General features: G+C 37.9%; 1 protein-coding gene and 1 long non-coding RNA gene across 2 annotated transcripts; one reads left to right on the top strand and one right to left on the bottom strand.

Annotated features, from left to right (window-relative positions):
- Positions 1 to 582: 582 nt before the first annotated feature.
- Positions 583 to 6,251, bottom strand: LOC113295245. Its single transcript, XM_026543597.1, has 4 exons — positions 6,071 to 6,251; positions 2,834 to 3,081; positions 1,682 to 2,701; positions 583 to 609 (listed from the first exon to the last, which is right to left on the bottom strand). The coding sequence occupies exons 1-4, from the start codon at positions 6,249 to 6,251 to the stop codon at positions 583 to 585; spliced, it is 1,476 nt and encodes a 491-aa protein (XP_026399382.1).
- Positions 6,252 to 8,532: 2,281 nt separating this feature from the next.
- LOC113292979 lies at positions 8,533 to 10,204 on the top strand. The gene is made up of 4 exons (XR_003331981.1): positions 8,533 to 8,942; positions 9,021 to 9,143; positions 9,690 to 9,758; positions 10,026 to 10,204. It is a non-coding gene; the product is annotated as an uncharacterized LOC113292979 (long non-coding RNA).
- The last annotated feature ends 5,503 nt before the right edge of the window (positions 10,205 to 15,707 follow it).

Consider the following 15,707-nt stretch of genomic DNA (forward strand, 5'->3'; position numbering starts at 1 on the left):
AAAAAAATAAAATTGATTGAAATTCAGAGTTAGGTACGCACCTGCGGATAATCTGATCAGCACCATATTTCCACAAGTAGGGCTCATCCCACACATACTGTTTGGCAATTTTCTTAAGATTTAGCTTTTGAAAATTAGACATCGTACTAGGTACTTTCCTTGTAACCAAATAGTTCACTATATCAGCATACCAAGGTGTTGATCCTTCAATCGAAAAGAGTTGTTCGTCTGGAAAACAATCTTGTAGGGGAAGTTGTTCTTCGGAAACAACAAGTCTACTAAGATGATCAGCAACAGTATTCTCAACACCTTTCTTGTCTCTAATTTCAATATTGAATTCTTGTAGCAGAATAATCCACCGTATGAGTCTTGGCTTAGCTTCCTTCTTTTTCAATAGGTATCGTAGTGCTGCATGATCAGAGTATACAATCACATTGGTACCCACCAAATAAGCTCTAAATTTTTCTAATGCAAATACTATAGCCAACAACTCTTTCTCAGTTGTCGAATAGTTGATCTGAGCCTCATTTAGGGTCCTTGATGCATAATAAATCACATGTGACTTTTTTTCTACTTTCTGACTCAAAACAGCTCCGACTGCATAATCACCTGCATCATACATTAGCTCGAACGGAAAACTCCAGTCAGGTAACTTAATATTGGTGCAGTAGTCAACAATTCCTTCAATTTGTCAAAGGCATCCTTGCACTCCTTTTCTAAGTTAAAGGTAACCTCCTTTTGCAACAATTTGCACATCGGCATCGAGATTTTGGAGAAATCTTTGATAAATCTCCTGTAAAAACCTGCATGACCAAGAAGCGAGCGAATCTCCCTCATCGAAGTGGGGTATTGTAAGTTTCTAATCAAGTCTATATTTGCCTTTTCTACTTCGAGCCCTTGAGAGGACACGACGTGACCGAGCACTATACCATGGTCTACCATAAAGTGGCATTTCTCCCAATTTAAAACAAGATTAGTGTCTATGCATCTTTTAAGCACAAGTTCAAGATTATTTAAACAAATATCAAATGAATCACCATAAACACTGAAATCGTCCATAAATACCTCAATGATGTTTTCCACATAATCAGAAAATATACTTACCATACATCTCTAAAAAGTGGCAGGCGCATTGCAAGACCAAACGGCATCCGTCTATATGCAAACGTTCCAAAAGGACAAGTAAAAGTCGTCTTTTCTTGGTCCTCCGGTGAGATAACAATCTGATTGTATCCCGAATAACCATCCAGAAAGCAATAATGAGAATGTCCTGCTAGCCTCTCTAACATCTGATCAATGAAAGGCAAAGGAAAATGATCCTTGCGAGCAACCGAATTGAGCTTTCTGTAGTCTATGCAAACTCGTCATCTTGTTTGAATTCTTGTAGTAACGAGTTCATCATCTTGATTTTGTACAACAGTGACACCCAACTTTTTCGGCACCACTTGTACCGGACTAACCCATTTGCTGTCAGAAATTGGGTAAATCACCCCTACACTCTTAGAATTTTGAGGATCTCTTTCTTTACGACCTCCATCATTGGGGGGTTAAGCCTACGCTGAGCATCACGTACTGGCTTGACATCATCTTCCATAAGGATTCTATGCATGCACATGGCTGGACTAATGCCTTTGATGTCAGCAATTGTCCAACCAATAGCCGTTTTATGCTCTTTCAGAACCCTAAGCAAGCGTTCTTCCTGTACTGCTGTGAGATTCTTTGCAATAATGATTGGAAGCTCCTCCCTATCACCCAAGTAGGAGTACTTTAGGTGATCAGGTATAGGCTTCAACTCTAATTTAGGTGCCTGCACAATATAGGGTAAAGGAACTTCATCAGTTACAGGTAAAGATATATAGGAAATATTACATGTTATAACTTCTTGTGATGCCGTTAAAGCGCCACACGCCTCAGAAACCTCCTTGCAAATATCAATGTCCAAGTTAGGAATTCCATGGACATCCAAATCAATGTTATTTTGTAGAAAAGATTCAAGTTCATCGTTGTTCAAATCAAACATCTGCTGTGCTAACGAACCAATAACATCAATATAAAATGCATACTGGATATCACTTGGATAACGCATAGCTTCAAAGATATTGAAAAGTATAATCTCTTTGTCAAATTCCATAGTGAGTGTCCCAGTATCACAATCAATCTTCCTCTTAGCAGTCTTTATGAACGGTCTCCCGAGAAGTAATGAAGTAGACGAACAATTGTCTCCATTATGCATATCCACAATAAAGAAATCATCCGGAAAGATCAATTCATTCACTTGTACTAACACGTCTTCCACAAGTCCCTTAGGATATATGTTAGACTTATTAGCTAATTGAATGATAATCCATGTATCCTTCAATGGTCCCAGGTTCAAAGAATCATAAACATCGGATGACATTACGCTTATAGAAGCACCCAAATCAAGCAAAGCACGCTCAAATCGTCGGTCACCAATATTGATCGGCACTGTAAAACCGCCAGGATCTTTGCATTTTGTCGGAATCTTTTTCAACAACATAGATGAAGCGCTTTCTCCCACCTGAGTGATCTCGTTAGCAATCAACCTCTCTTTCCTTGTACACAAATCCTTCAGAACCTTGGCATACCTGGGTATTGTTCTGATAGCCTCAATAAATGGAATGTTGATATGCACCTTGCTGAAGATATCCATAATTTCTTTGTCTAGAACTTTCTTCTTTGACTTGGCGAAACGACTAGGAAAAGGAGGTGGTGTGGTAAAAGTAGGAGTCGTGTCCTTAGGTTGACTAGTTGAAGTTGGCTTTTCCTTTGGAACAGTTTCCACCTCTACTTCCTTTTCTGAGTTGGGACTAACCTTTTCTTGTTGCTTTGGATCTTCTGTCTGCTTTCCGCTCCTCAAAAATACTTCATTAAAATTCTCTCTTGGATTCACAAAAGTTTGTGATGGAAGCTTTGTTGATGCTCGTGCTTTCAGCTGATTAACCTCAGTTTCCATTTGCCCCATCTGGGCCTGTAGATCTTTAATAGCAGAGTCAGTCTTCTGCATATGTTGGTCAACTTTCTGTTGACTTTGTTGGAACATGGATGTAGTTGCAGGAAATCCTACAACACACCCCTTGTACTATCATGACTATGATTTCTAGATCTAAACTTATTTGATATGAAAATAAAGATAAAAGTGCTAAAATTATAAAGAGAGACGCAAGATTTACGTGGTTCGATCAATGTGATCTACATCCACGGGGTTAGGTTTCACTATGATTGTTTGTAATTACATATGAATTACAATTGAGACTTCATTAATGAGTATTTGGAGCTCTTGGTTGAAGAAGGAAGAAGAAGGAGATAATAATAATACAAATTCTGTTTTTTCTCTCTCTAATTGTGTCTCCCTCTCTCATCCTAAAATGTGTATCCTCCTTTCTCTCTCTTGCTCTTCTCTTTATATAGGTGTTTACATAGTGGATGACAGCTCATATTTCCCCTATTTTCGGATCCCGTGCTACGTTCTCTTAGGATCTCATTACAATTTCGCAGGCTCTGATACATTCTCGCAAGCTTTACTATTGTACGATATTTGGATCTTACATCTTGCCTCTTTTTCCTTGAATATTGCTTGAAGAGCGATCTTTAAGGAAAAATCCACTTTGTAGTAGTAGTTGTTGGAGGAACGAGCGAAATAATATTGGACTTGAAAGGTACGTACTTTCCTCTATTCTTTTGTGAAGTTCCGGAGCGTTGCAAAGTAAATAAGAAGTATCATCTCTTGAAGTATGCGAAGTATGAAGTATCCTTGAAGAAGTATAAGAAGTACTCAATCCTCAAAATATATAAGAAGTATGAAGTATCCTTTGAGAAGTATAAGAAGTACTTAATCCTCGAAATCTATAAGAAGTATGAAGTATCCTTTGAGAAGTATAAGAAGTATTCGTCCTTGATTGCGAATAAGAAGTATTGTGAAAATATACTCCACGTTCTCTGCCTCATGCAATGCTGTAATGCAAATAAGAATTTAGATTAGTATTCAACATTTCTTTTATCAAAAATTTTCATTTAATTGCAAGTTCAAATCGTTTTTCTTTGTTTTGATTTCCTTTGTATAACTTGTTTCGTCTCATCCGATAAACATCTTTCATGGAAATGATCCTAATGAGGTCTTATGCAGCCTGTTGATGGAAGGTCTTACTAGCCTGTTGATGGAAGGTCTTATTTTGCCTCCTACTACTCTCCATGTTAGATATCATTCTCATTTGAAACAAAGCAAATTTTCAAGAGAATATATATAAATTGATCTGTGCGAGATTTTTCTCGGTTTCTTTTGTAATTGTGGAATCTTTGTAATTCTAAAATTTCTGTAATTCTGCGATTATATCGCCTTTTGTAAATCAAATCAAAAAATTTTTATTTTCTGTAAAAGTAAAATGTTCAAGGAAAGTGGTACTCAGCTTTTATGTGATTCGTTGTTGTTGTCAAAGAAGTGAATAAATGCCTTGAAATGTATGAATTTCGCGCAGCAAAAAGAAGCGTGAGAAGTGAGACTTGAACCCTTGACCTTCTTCTTGGATTTTCTCGCACCATACCAACTGTGCTAAGCCTCTCTTGCGAAGTAATCAAATTCCAACTGTGTGAGAGGCACTTCTGTATAAATTTCGTGTAACAAAAATAAACACGCGAGAAGCAAGAATTGATCTCGCGGCCTGCTGCTTTCATTCATGCCTCCTGACCAACTGTGCAAGCTTCTTCTTTGCGAAATATCTCTGCGAAATTATCATCAACTCTCTTCTGTGCGAAATAATCAAAGAAATATTTGTGCGAAAAAATACGCATGTGTTAGGACTTGATCACACGACCATGAACTCCTTAACTTCGCAGATGACCAATTGTGCTGCCTCTTGTTTGCGAAATAATGAAACAATATTGCGAAATTATTCATTTCTTCGCTCTCTGTAAAAAAGAAGAAAACTATGTTCGCAGGCGAATTCGAACTTGCGACCACGAACGCACATACTTCTCTCCGGACCAATTTTGCAAGAACCTCTCTGCGAAATTAACGCATAACTTTTTTCCTTATTCTTTTATTCTCCCATGCAAATGAGAAGAAAATGAAAAATATGTGTCTCTGCGAATTCGAACTCGTGACCTATTTGTTGTTCGCTCAACCTTAACCATATGTGACAGAAATTACAGCGCCTGCCTCTTATCTTATCTTCGTCTTTCTCTTGTTTCTTCTCCTGAACATGAAAATCTTCCACTGAAACTTCCATTTTTTCCTTAAATTTCACCACAACAACTAATTTTTCTCTCTCACTCTTTTCATGTCTTTGAATTGTTGATGATGTTTACTTACTGAAAGTGTGATTTTTTCCATGAAATTTCCATTTTTGAACTTAAACTTTGTAGATCTAGAAAAATATGAACAGTAGCTAATCTTCATGGAAACTTCTTGAACCAACAAGCTACAGGAGGGATAAATCCTTTACTCCTCCCTGTTTCTAGCGCCAAAATGTAGTTGCAGGAAATCCTACAACACACCCCTTGTACTATCATGACTATGATTTCTAGATCTAAACTTATTTGATATGAAAATAAAGATAAAAGTGCTAAAATTATAAAGAGAGACGCAAGATTTACGTGGTTCGATCAATGTGATCTACATCCACGGGGTTAGGTTTCACTATGATTGTTTGTAATTACATATGAATTACAATTGAGACTCCATTAATGAGTATTTGGAGCTCTTGGTTGAAGAAGGAAGAAGAAGGAGATAATAATAATACAAATTCTGTTTTTCCTCTCTAATTGTGTCTCCCTCTCTCATCCTAAAATATGTATCCTCTTTTCTCTCTCCTGCTCTTCTCTTTATATAGGTGTTTACATAGTGGATGACAGCTCATATTTCCCCTATTTTCGGATCCCGTGCTACGTTTTCTCAGGCTCTCATTACAATTTCGCAGGCTCTGCTACATTCTCGCAAGATTTATTATTGTGCGATATTTAGATCTTACAATGAAGATCAGAGTATCAAGCTTAGAATCTTGGTTATGAGGTTGTGATTGCTGCTGAGGTTGGAATTGTGGTTGTTGAAAACTACCTGGTCGAACATACGGATTAGGAGCTACATCTTGCTTGTTTGCGTAGCTGAAGTTCGGGTGATCTTTCCAACCTGGATTATAGGTACTAGAGTACGGATTATACCCTGGCCTATGATTAGGGAACACAACATTCACCTGTTCAGACTCTTCTTCATAAGTAGGAATAATAACTGCTGCCATTATTTTCACCACCTTTTCGATGTTGTATATCCGTTGCTCTGATTGTGTAGACTCTCCTATCTCGCTAACTCTTCTAACACTTGAGTTGTTTCTGGTGTATAATTGTTGAGCGTTCGAAGCCATGCTCTCAATCAAGCTAGTTGCCTGCGAGATTGTCTTTTTAGTAAGTGAACCACCACCAGCTGCATCAATCAAATTCCTCTGTTTTGGAAGTAATCCTTCATAAAAGTATTGGATAATAAGTGTCGAAGATATGTTGTGGTGAGGAAAGCTTGCCAACAACTTTTTGTACCTCTCCCAATATTCATGAAGAGACTCCCCGGTAATCTGCAGAATGCCACTAATCTCCTTGCGAACAGCGACCGCTTTGGAAGCAGGAAAATATTTCTCCAGAAATAACTTTTTCATTTAAGCCCATGTTGTAATACTCCCTGGGGGAAGATAATACAACCATTCTTCTGCCATATCTATTAAAGAGAATGGGAAAGCTTGCAGCATTTCCGTATCACTGTCTTCGGTACCTTGTCTAAGACTTGTCATCTTGTGCTGGAATTTTTGAAGATGACGGTTTGGATCTTCACCCGGAAGTCCCTTGAACTTCGGTAAATGATGAATCAGATTCGGCTTCAGCTCCAATGTGTTAGTTAAAGTAATACAAATGGTTGTGAATCTAAGTATGGAGATGTCAACTCTCGTAGCATCTTCTCCAAAGGTGGAGGTGGTGGAGGATCTCTCTCGTCGTCTGTATTAACCATCTCTTGAATAGACGGTTCTTGTTGCGATTGTTGATGTTCTTGCAGTACTGTTCCCCTGCGAGTTGTAATTCCGCACCTTGAGTAATCCCACCGTTTAGGTGCCAGAGATTATGTACTTGAAACCACAAAAACTAGGGTAAAATCTAGAAAATATTAAAATGCAAAATAATTAAATATAATCTAAAATAGATTTTTTTTTGTATTACCAGAAATAAATATTAACAGAAAATAATATTAACAAATATTGAAAATAAAAGTAAAAATAATAAATGTAAAATAACAATAATAATCTAAATAAAATTAAAATAAATATTAACAAAAAATAAATTAAGGAATAGCAACTAAAATTAACCAAAAAAAAATTAAAGAAAAATCTAAAAACAAAAGTACTATATAAAATTACTAAAAGAACATAAAACAACTAAAAGCTACCGACTGTTCCCCGGCAGCGGCGCCAAAATTTGGTGCGCGTCGTTTACGCGACAAATTAATTACTTCTTTCCACACAATTAACTGGTAATATAATGGCAGGAGTTCGTTCCCACGAAGAGAAGGGAGATTTTAACTGTCAATAAGTAACTGAAATGGGGGTTTTTAGATTTTAATCAAAGTAACTAATAAAACTAAAATAATAAATATTAGTTTAAAACAATATGGAGAAAGATGACTCGGGAATCATTCGCCGTCACTGAACCGAAACTTAATTAAATATAAATCTATTTCTTGTTGAATATATTGTTACCAACCGTAGAATAGCAATAAGCTCTGCTATCCCCCGGATTCCTACTGTCAATGGATACGGAAGCGCTCGACTACCAGATTCTATCCAACCAACCCACCAAGAATAAGCTCTCACGTTGTAAATTAGTCGAATGCTTTACACTATGTGAATCAGGTTGATCCCAGCATCAGACGCATAGGCTCGACCTGCTTACTGGTGTTATCTTTACACACAATTGCTTAACAAAATCCCTCTGTCAGCTCTTGCGATTTACTACTTGTGTAAAGAGTTAATGTGACAATTACACATATCACATAACCCTAAACTTGTAGAAGAAATATTGATTGGTTAATTTAATTGATCACTTTAAATAACCTCTCAATATTCTTAGACATTAACAATAATAAAGATAATCAATAATAAAATAAAACTTGAAACAAACGTGGTTAAGAAAAATAATGCTTCATGGTTCAGGACTTTGAAATCATCCCTAATCAATTAAAAATTTAGCTACTCATAACTAAATGTATTCTAATAATAAAGAAAAGAGAAAGAATTAAAATAAAACTTAAAATGAAAATGCTTTCTCTCTTTGTTTCTCTATTCTCACAAGAAATGAAAACGGCTAAAAGAATGTGTCGAAGAATGATTTTTTTTTTCTATTTATAGCATCAAGAACCATCTTTATTTACCTCATGGTCCAATAAAAAACTGGCACGGTGTCTCTTATTTATTCGATTGTCTTCCAAATTAAGGATGTTTCTGCATGAGAGAATAAGTACATCTGTTACTGCATGATTAGAGCTGGCAATCCGAGCCAAAACCCGCGGTTTGGCCCGTCCCGTCCCGTGAAAACTCGTGCCCGTCCCGGATCGTAACTACACAAGACGGGCGCGGGTTGTATAATTAGTGGCTTGTGAAGAAACGGGTTAACCCGTCCCGTCCCGTGCAACCCGCGGGTAACCCGGCTCGGTCCGCACCCACTGCCACTTAGGCTGCTGCGTGTCACACAATGACACAGTTATCTGTTACGTGTCATGTAACATGTTCGTTCCTCTTCATATAAAAGGAAAAAACCCTAGCTCGCCTTCCTCTTTTTTTCTTCTTCCCTGACCCTGCTGCAGCGCTGCTGAGTCTCCTACTCTCCTGAGTAAACTTCACAGATTCACAGAAGTGACAGAAAAATTATTAGATTCATCTAAAGATCAAAGACAGGTAATCAGATTTTCTTATTTGTTTTCTTCTTTATATAAATTTTTTGATTAGCCTGCTTGAATAACAAATTGTTTGAAGTCTTGAAGAGAAATACAAGAGCGGATTGATTTTCTGGGCTCGTGAAGATCGGAGGAATACAACAACGAATTGATTTTCTGGGTTCGTGAAGAGTGAATTGATTTTCTGTTCGATTAATAATATGTAAGATGTTTTTTTTTCATTCGATTTGAGTTCAGTCTTCAGTTTGACTTGTTCTTAGTAGATCTGTTATTCTGTTTGATTTTGAATTTGATTTGATTAAGATTTTTTTGAATTTCACATGTTTTAGTTTATTGTATGATTGTAATTGGTGATGAATCTGATGATTATATATACAAGATCTGTTTGATTTGGTCATGTACTCATGTTGTTCAGTTCCATACTTCCATGATTTATTTGTTGTATTCGTATTCAACAGTTTTGCTTGTGAAATTGAAATGATAGTAATGGTACTATGGGTAATGGGTTGGAATTGAATGAGCAGTTTAGAGTTTGCTTGTGAATTTGAGATATTAATTGTATGAGCTTCAAATTGAATGAGTTTAGTTTGAATTTTGGTTGAGATTTAACATGCTTGATGTGATTGAAATCATATACAAAAGGTCTTTCTTTGTTTATCTTTTTCGAAGTATCATTCATATTACCAGCATTTTTCTACATTTAAACCAGTGCTGTTACTGCTGTACTTGCATCCTTTTTGTTTTGTAGATTGGAGTTCTAGTGAAATCTTTAAATTTTGGTTTGAGCAGTTTGGATAAGTGGTTGTCCCCTAAATCTGTAAGTACATTTTGTAAATTTAAATCAAATAAAATTTGACTTCTTTATCTTTTATGGTAATTTTCATTCTTTACAGAGATTTAGGGGATTTGTTTGATTTGTTTGTTTTGTTAGATGTTATTGTTTTGGATGACTTGAAAATGCATGTACTATAATAGTTTTGTTGGATGTCATTGTCTATGTATTTTTTCAATTTCTGTTTATGTAATTTTCATGTTTCTGAATGACTCTTTGACTTGTTCTTTGTGGCCGCTCCATCCATTTCAGGATGTCAAGTGTACAAGAGCAAGAGTTACCAGAACCAGACCATTTCAAGGATGTTATGAGTGCTGATGATGAAGATGATGATGTTGAGATGTTATGAATGTATGATACTATGATAGTATCTGTGTGACTGTGACTGTGTCTGTGTTTCTTTAAGAAGACTAATTTGTTTAGTTTTGCAATTTTGAGTTTTTGAATTGATATACCAAATGAATTGGATGAATGTTAGATACTTAGGTTGTAGCTTGTAGGAAAGGAACTTTAGATGCCCTGAATGTGGAAGGAAATAGCCCAGAAATCGATTTCTGGCGAGTTGACTCAACAAAAACCAGGTAACCCGTGAGCACCCGTAAACCCGCGAGCTTTACCCGGGACGGGCACGGGTGGGATAAATGACCACCCGTGAAGAATTTCAACCCGCGAGCTCAGGCTTGTATTAACCCGTAACCCGCGGGTTGGTCACAAGCCAGACCCGTCCCGCCCGTTTGCCAGCTCTATGCATGATAGAATAAGTGTATCGCATGAGAGAAATATCCCTTTTCTTGTTGGTTTTGCATGAAAAGTTACTCCATGGACCCCACTTGAGTTTTGCATGCGCCAAACACTTCTCTTGCACATTGTGTCTTCGCATGGTCCCACCTTGTTTCAAGTGTAAAAGAAATCAGTAGATTCCATTTACATTTTGTTCTTTAATTAATTAAGGTGGTGCCACTTCATTTTTGTCCCAATGTTTGATAAATAACCAGAAAAAATTTGGTTCCGTGAGTAGCATATGAGCCTCTCAATAATGCTTTCATGTAAAATGATCATTTTGCCCTTTGGCCTTCCAAATTCTTGTTTTGCTCATAACTTCTTCATACGAACTCAAAATGACTCCGTTCTTTCGCCGTTGACTTTGTATTTTCATCCTCTTCAACGTGATAGCAAGACCTCCCTGGTTTGAACGAGTTTCTCTTGGTCTTTGCCCTTCTCCACTTGTAGCGAGCTTCTTTTATTGCACAATTAAGTGCAAATTCACTTCTTTTTAGGCAATTCTCCTAATGAAACAAAAATAAGAGAAAACAAACGTAATATACAATGATTTGCAAGAATAGAAGCAATTACTAACATGAAATTGACACTAAAATCGAGTGAATTATGCACTTATCATTCTCCAACGTTCATACTTTACAATGGAACGGGGAACGCCCGAGAGCATGTTTCTCGATTCATGGAGGCATTAGGAGAACATGAACACAATCATGTCGTCCGACTGAAAGAGTTCTCAAAGTCTCTGACCGGACGAGCATATACTTGGTACAACAACATCGCACCAAGGATCATCGCTAATTGGGGAGAAACGGTTAGTGCCTTCTACAAGAAATACTTTTTCGTTTCAGAGCATATTACTCTCTCTGACTTGGGGAGAATAGCTCAGAAAAACACCGAACATCCAAACGAATATGTGAAGAGGTTCAGAATTCAAGCCTTGGATTGTCATGAGCCCAATGTTACTGAACAACAATTGGTGGTCTTGTGCATCAACGGGATGACCCCTGTCAACAGAGCCTTGCTGGAAAATCTCCGGTTCCAAACTTTCTCAGAACTCCATGAAGCGGCTAAGCGATCAACAACTACTGCTCCAGCCTTACTGGAAAGAACAAAAACTGTCAAAACCGAGGAGCCACGAGACACTCGAAGCAACATCAAACGCCTGGTCAATAGACAATACAATGTCCAACCTTCCACGAATGTTGCTGAAGGAAGGAAGAGGAAATCTGAGGCGCAACACAAGAATGCTCCTCCAGCGTCCCATCCTAAAAAAGCACCAAGGAAGAACAATCAGGCTAGAAATGCATAACCACCGGATCAGCGTCAACAGAACGACCAAAAAGAGCCAGATTTCCCTTTTCCCATCGAAGAGGTGATCGATTTATTGGAAGTCTGGATTCAAGACGGTGCGATCAAACTACCTCCCGTCAGAAGAGAGCCAACAGAAGAAGAAGTGGAAAATCCACGCTAATGCCGCTTCCACAGATATGTCAGCCATCCAACCAGTGATTGCAGATCTTTGAAACGTATATTCAAAGAAAAATCTGATTCAGGGGAACTGGGGACTGAAGGAGTGCACATAAATCCTCTTCCTATCAGGACCTTCACGCTCTCTGAACCACCTGTCAAGGAAGCAGTCCAATCCTTGATTGAACATGCCTGTGAATTTCTATACCTGTCAAAGGCCCAAAGAAGTGATCTATTTGCAGAATTGAATCACATCGTGTCAGGGAAGCGTCTAGTAATCCATGAGACACTTGCTGAGCCTCCAACAACAGACGAGGAGATGTACGACTGGGGACTTCTCACTACAGTTCACCTCAAAGGAAATGAATTCAAGAAAATGTTGGTTGATGTGGGAACCACTGTCAATATTATTCCTTCGAAAACCCTCAGAGCTGCAGGCATTACTCGACAACAAGCCACTCATGGCCCCATTGCGGTCAGAGATCATGAAGGAGTTTCCAGGGACGCATATGGTTTCATCATCCTCAAGATAAAAACCGGTTCAATCTGGGAAGAAACCAAATTTCACATAATCAGGGAAGACCCAGGATATGATATGATCCTTGTGTTAGAGCATAGCTCGGTCGACCTCGCATGCATTGCTATATCAAGCATGTTTGTCAATGTTAGTGATCAAAACTATGAGTCTTGATTTCTAGTATATTATAGCTAAGTGTCAGACTAGGATAGAAAAGTGTAGTTGAGCTCAAGGACTTCATGGCGATTCATCATACAACGACGAAGATATACTCAAGGAACCGTGGAACTTCATCAACAAAAAGGTATGTGGAGACTTGAACTTATCTATCACTCAAAAGTCTATCTATTCTATCTCTTATTTCTTATGAGACAAAAGTCGTATGCTATATAGACTGGATCATACACATTTGACATTTCGAGCTGAGTATACTCTACTTATCTTTTTCTCGAAATCATGTGTTGGTAAAGCGTTTCGCTTTGATCGGGTTTATCTTCACCTAGTGACGAAAGTCATGAAAAGTTTCAATCACTTTGAGAATTGCTCTGACGGGAAACGGTCTGTGAATAACGACTATATAACGTCCTCTGAGAATGTCTCAATGGTTGGAATTAGAGTTTAGATTATATAACCATGTATTCCTTGAGCCGAAGTTTTTGAACTTTGTTGATCAAGAGAAACCGGAGGAATTGGCTTTGTCAAATCCGCGAACCCAGTCTGCGAACTTAGTCCGCGAACTGTCGGAAGTTCTCTTACCGAGAATTTCTGCTGGGTTTTTCCAAAATCTCGTTTGCGTGTTTAGTCCGCGAACCTAGTCCGCGAACTGGTTCCTTGCCAATATTTTCTGCTGAGTTTGGAAAACTTTGCCGGTTGTCTTAAGTCCGCAAACTTGTTTGTGTGCTTAAGAGGTTGTGATCTAAAGATATGCTCTGAATGAAACTTAAATTACTAAGAAATATTTTATGCAAACCGTGGCTATAAAGTTCATGAGCCGATTCAATCGAATCGAATCATCTTTGTTTTAGTTGTGTCTTGTGTAGTTACATAAGATCTCATAGCAATTGAAAAACTCTCTAACTAGTTCATTTGAAGTCAATTGAACTAGTTACGGTGAAGAAGAACTAGGTTAATATGAGATGCTCATATGGTTAACCTTTTGGGTTACTGTGTTGAACCAACATACACGTACACGTTTGGGCACGGTTTTCACAAACCTAGTAAACATATATCTCAAGTGTGTGTGACAAGCTAAGTTTTCGATCTAACGGTTGAGAAATATTAGCTTGAATCTAAATCAAGTTTTCATTTAACGGTGAATATGGATTGCTTTGTAACCAAGGAAAAACGTTGATTTGAAGACTATATATAGGAGACATCTAGCATTGATAAAACTAATCCCCACACGTCTGTGTGATACTAGTGATCTCGCTAGAGTCGATTCTCCTCTAACCTTTGGTTTTCTTCTCTAAAACCAGGTTAACGACTTAAAGATTTCATTGGGATTGTGAAGCCAGCCGATACTACTTTTATCGTAGTTGTGTGATCTGATCTTGCATCTTCTATCGTACGAGTACAATCTTATTGATTGGCTTGAGATCGTGAGAGTTCTCCGATAGGAAAGATAAAGAAGTCACAAACATATTCGTCTCACTGTTTGTGATTCCTCGACATCCTCTTGTGTATTCAAGTAAGATTGTTGAGAGGTAATTGATTAATCTAGGTTGTTCTTCGGGAATATAAGACCGAATTATCAATTGGTTGCTGTTCACCTTGATTTCATATCATAAGACGGAACAAAACCTAGGGTTCTTCTATGGGAGACAGATTTATCCTTTGATAGACTTTTCTGTGTGAGACAGATTTGTTTATTATAAATTCTGCGATTTTGGGTTGCAGCAACTTTTAGTTGTGGGTGAGATCATCTAAGGGAATCAAGTGCGCAGTGTCCTGCTGGGATCAGAGGCGTAGGAGTACAACTGTACCTTGAATTAGTGGGAGACTGATTGGGGTTCAACTATAGTCCAGTCCGAAGTTAGCTTGTAGTAGGCTAGTGTCTGTAGCGGCTTAATACAATGTGTATTCAATATGGACTAGGTCCTAGGGTTTTTCTGCATTTGCGGTTTCCTCGTTAACAAAATTTCTGGTGTCTGTGTTATTTCTTTTCCGCATTATATTTGTTATATAATTGAAATAATAAGGTTGTGCGTTAAAGTTTAATCGATTAGAGATCCGACCTTGTGGTTGTTGATTTTATTGATTAACACTTGGATATTGGTCTTTGGTACCATCCAAGTTATTCCTTATGTTTGATTAAAGACTCGCTATTGTTTTAGCTTGAGTAAATCAAAACAAGTGAGAGATATTAATTCCTTGAGATACTTTAATCTAGATTGAGTATGACCGTCTAGTTGATTCTCTGGCAAAGTATTTCGGAGTTAATCCATACAGATTGCTAAGTGAAATATTGGGTGGTGTTGTTAGACCCCCGCTTTTTCACCTTGGACGAACATGGATTCATGTTGAAAAGGTAACTCCAACACCTTCAATTGCACATTTCTCTGTTGAAGAAAGCTCCGATTCAGAAGAAGCAGAGGATACTCCATCATTCGAACATCTGGAGGAAGTCAAAGCCTTGATGGAACTGAAATAAAAGCCTGAAGAAAATGTACATACTTTCATCCAAAGGTTCCGTACTCAGGAAAGTCTTATTCCTCCTCATGCGTCCATATTGTCAACTATCAAATATGCTACCCTGGTCCGGGGACTCAATGTTTCTAATAATTCAGCACTCACCAAACGCTATGAGTGGTTGATTTCTCCTTGGAAATATTTCACCAAGTGGTTGGATGCAAAACCTCTCAAAATTCAGCATTCTACTGACACAATTATTGCTAGAATAATGGCTGAGTTCAACAAGCAATACCCTGTTATTGATGGTGGTTTTTAGCTTAGGGTTAAAATCGTAAAACCGCACATCTAACATGACGTCACTATGACCATTAGCATATTTATTGAATCAATCAGCATGCCTACGCAAGAATTACCGGGGTACCTTTTTTTTACATGAGTCATGTTCCACGATAGAACCCTTAGCATAGACTAACATCATCTATGCCAAACCCTAATTCTCATGCTACCGCGCCAAGGCATGCCAATCATGCCAGCCGCAC

Source organism: Papaver somniferum, chromosome 7 (assembly GCF_003573695.1).
Source record: "Papaver somniferum cultivar HN1 chromosome 7, ASM357369v1, whole genome shotgun sequence".
Taxonomy (NCBI): domain Eukaryota; kingdom Viridiplantae; phylum Streptophyta; class Magnoliopsida; order Ranunculales; family Papaveraceae; genus Papaver; species Papaver somniferum.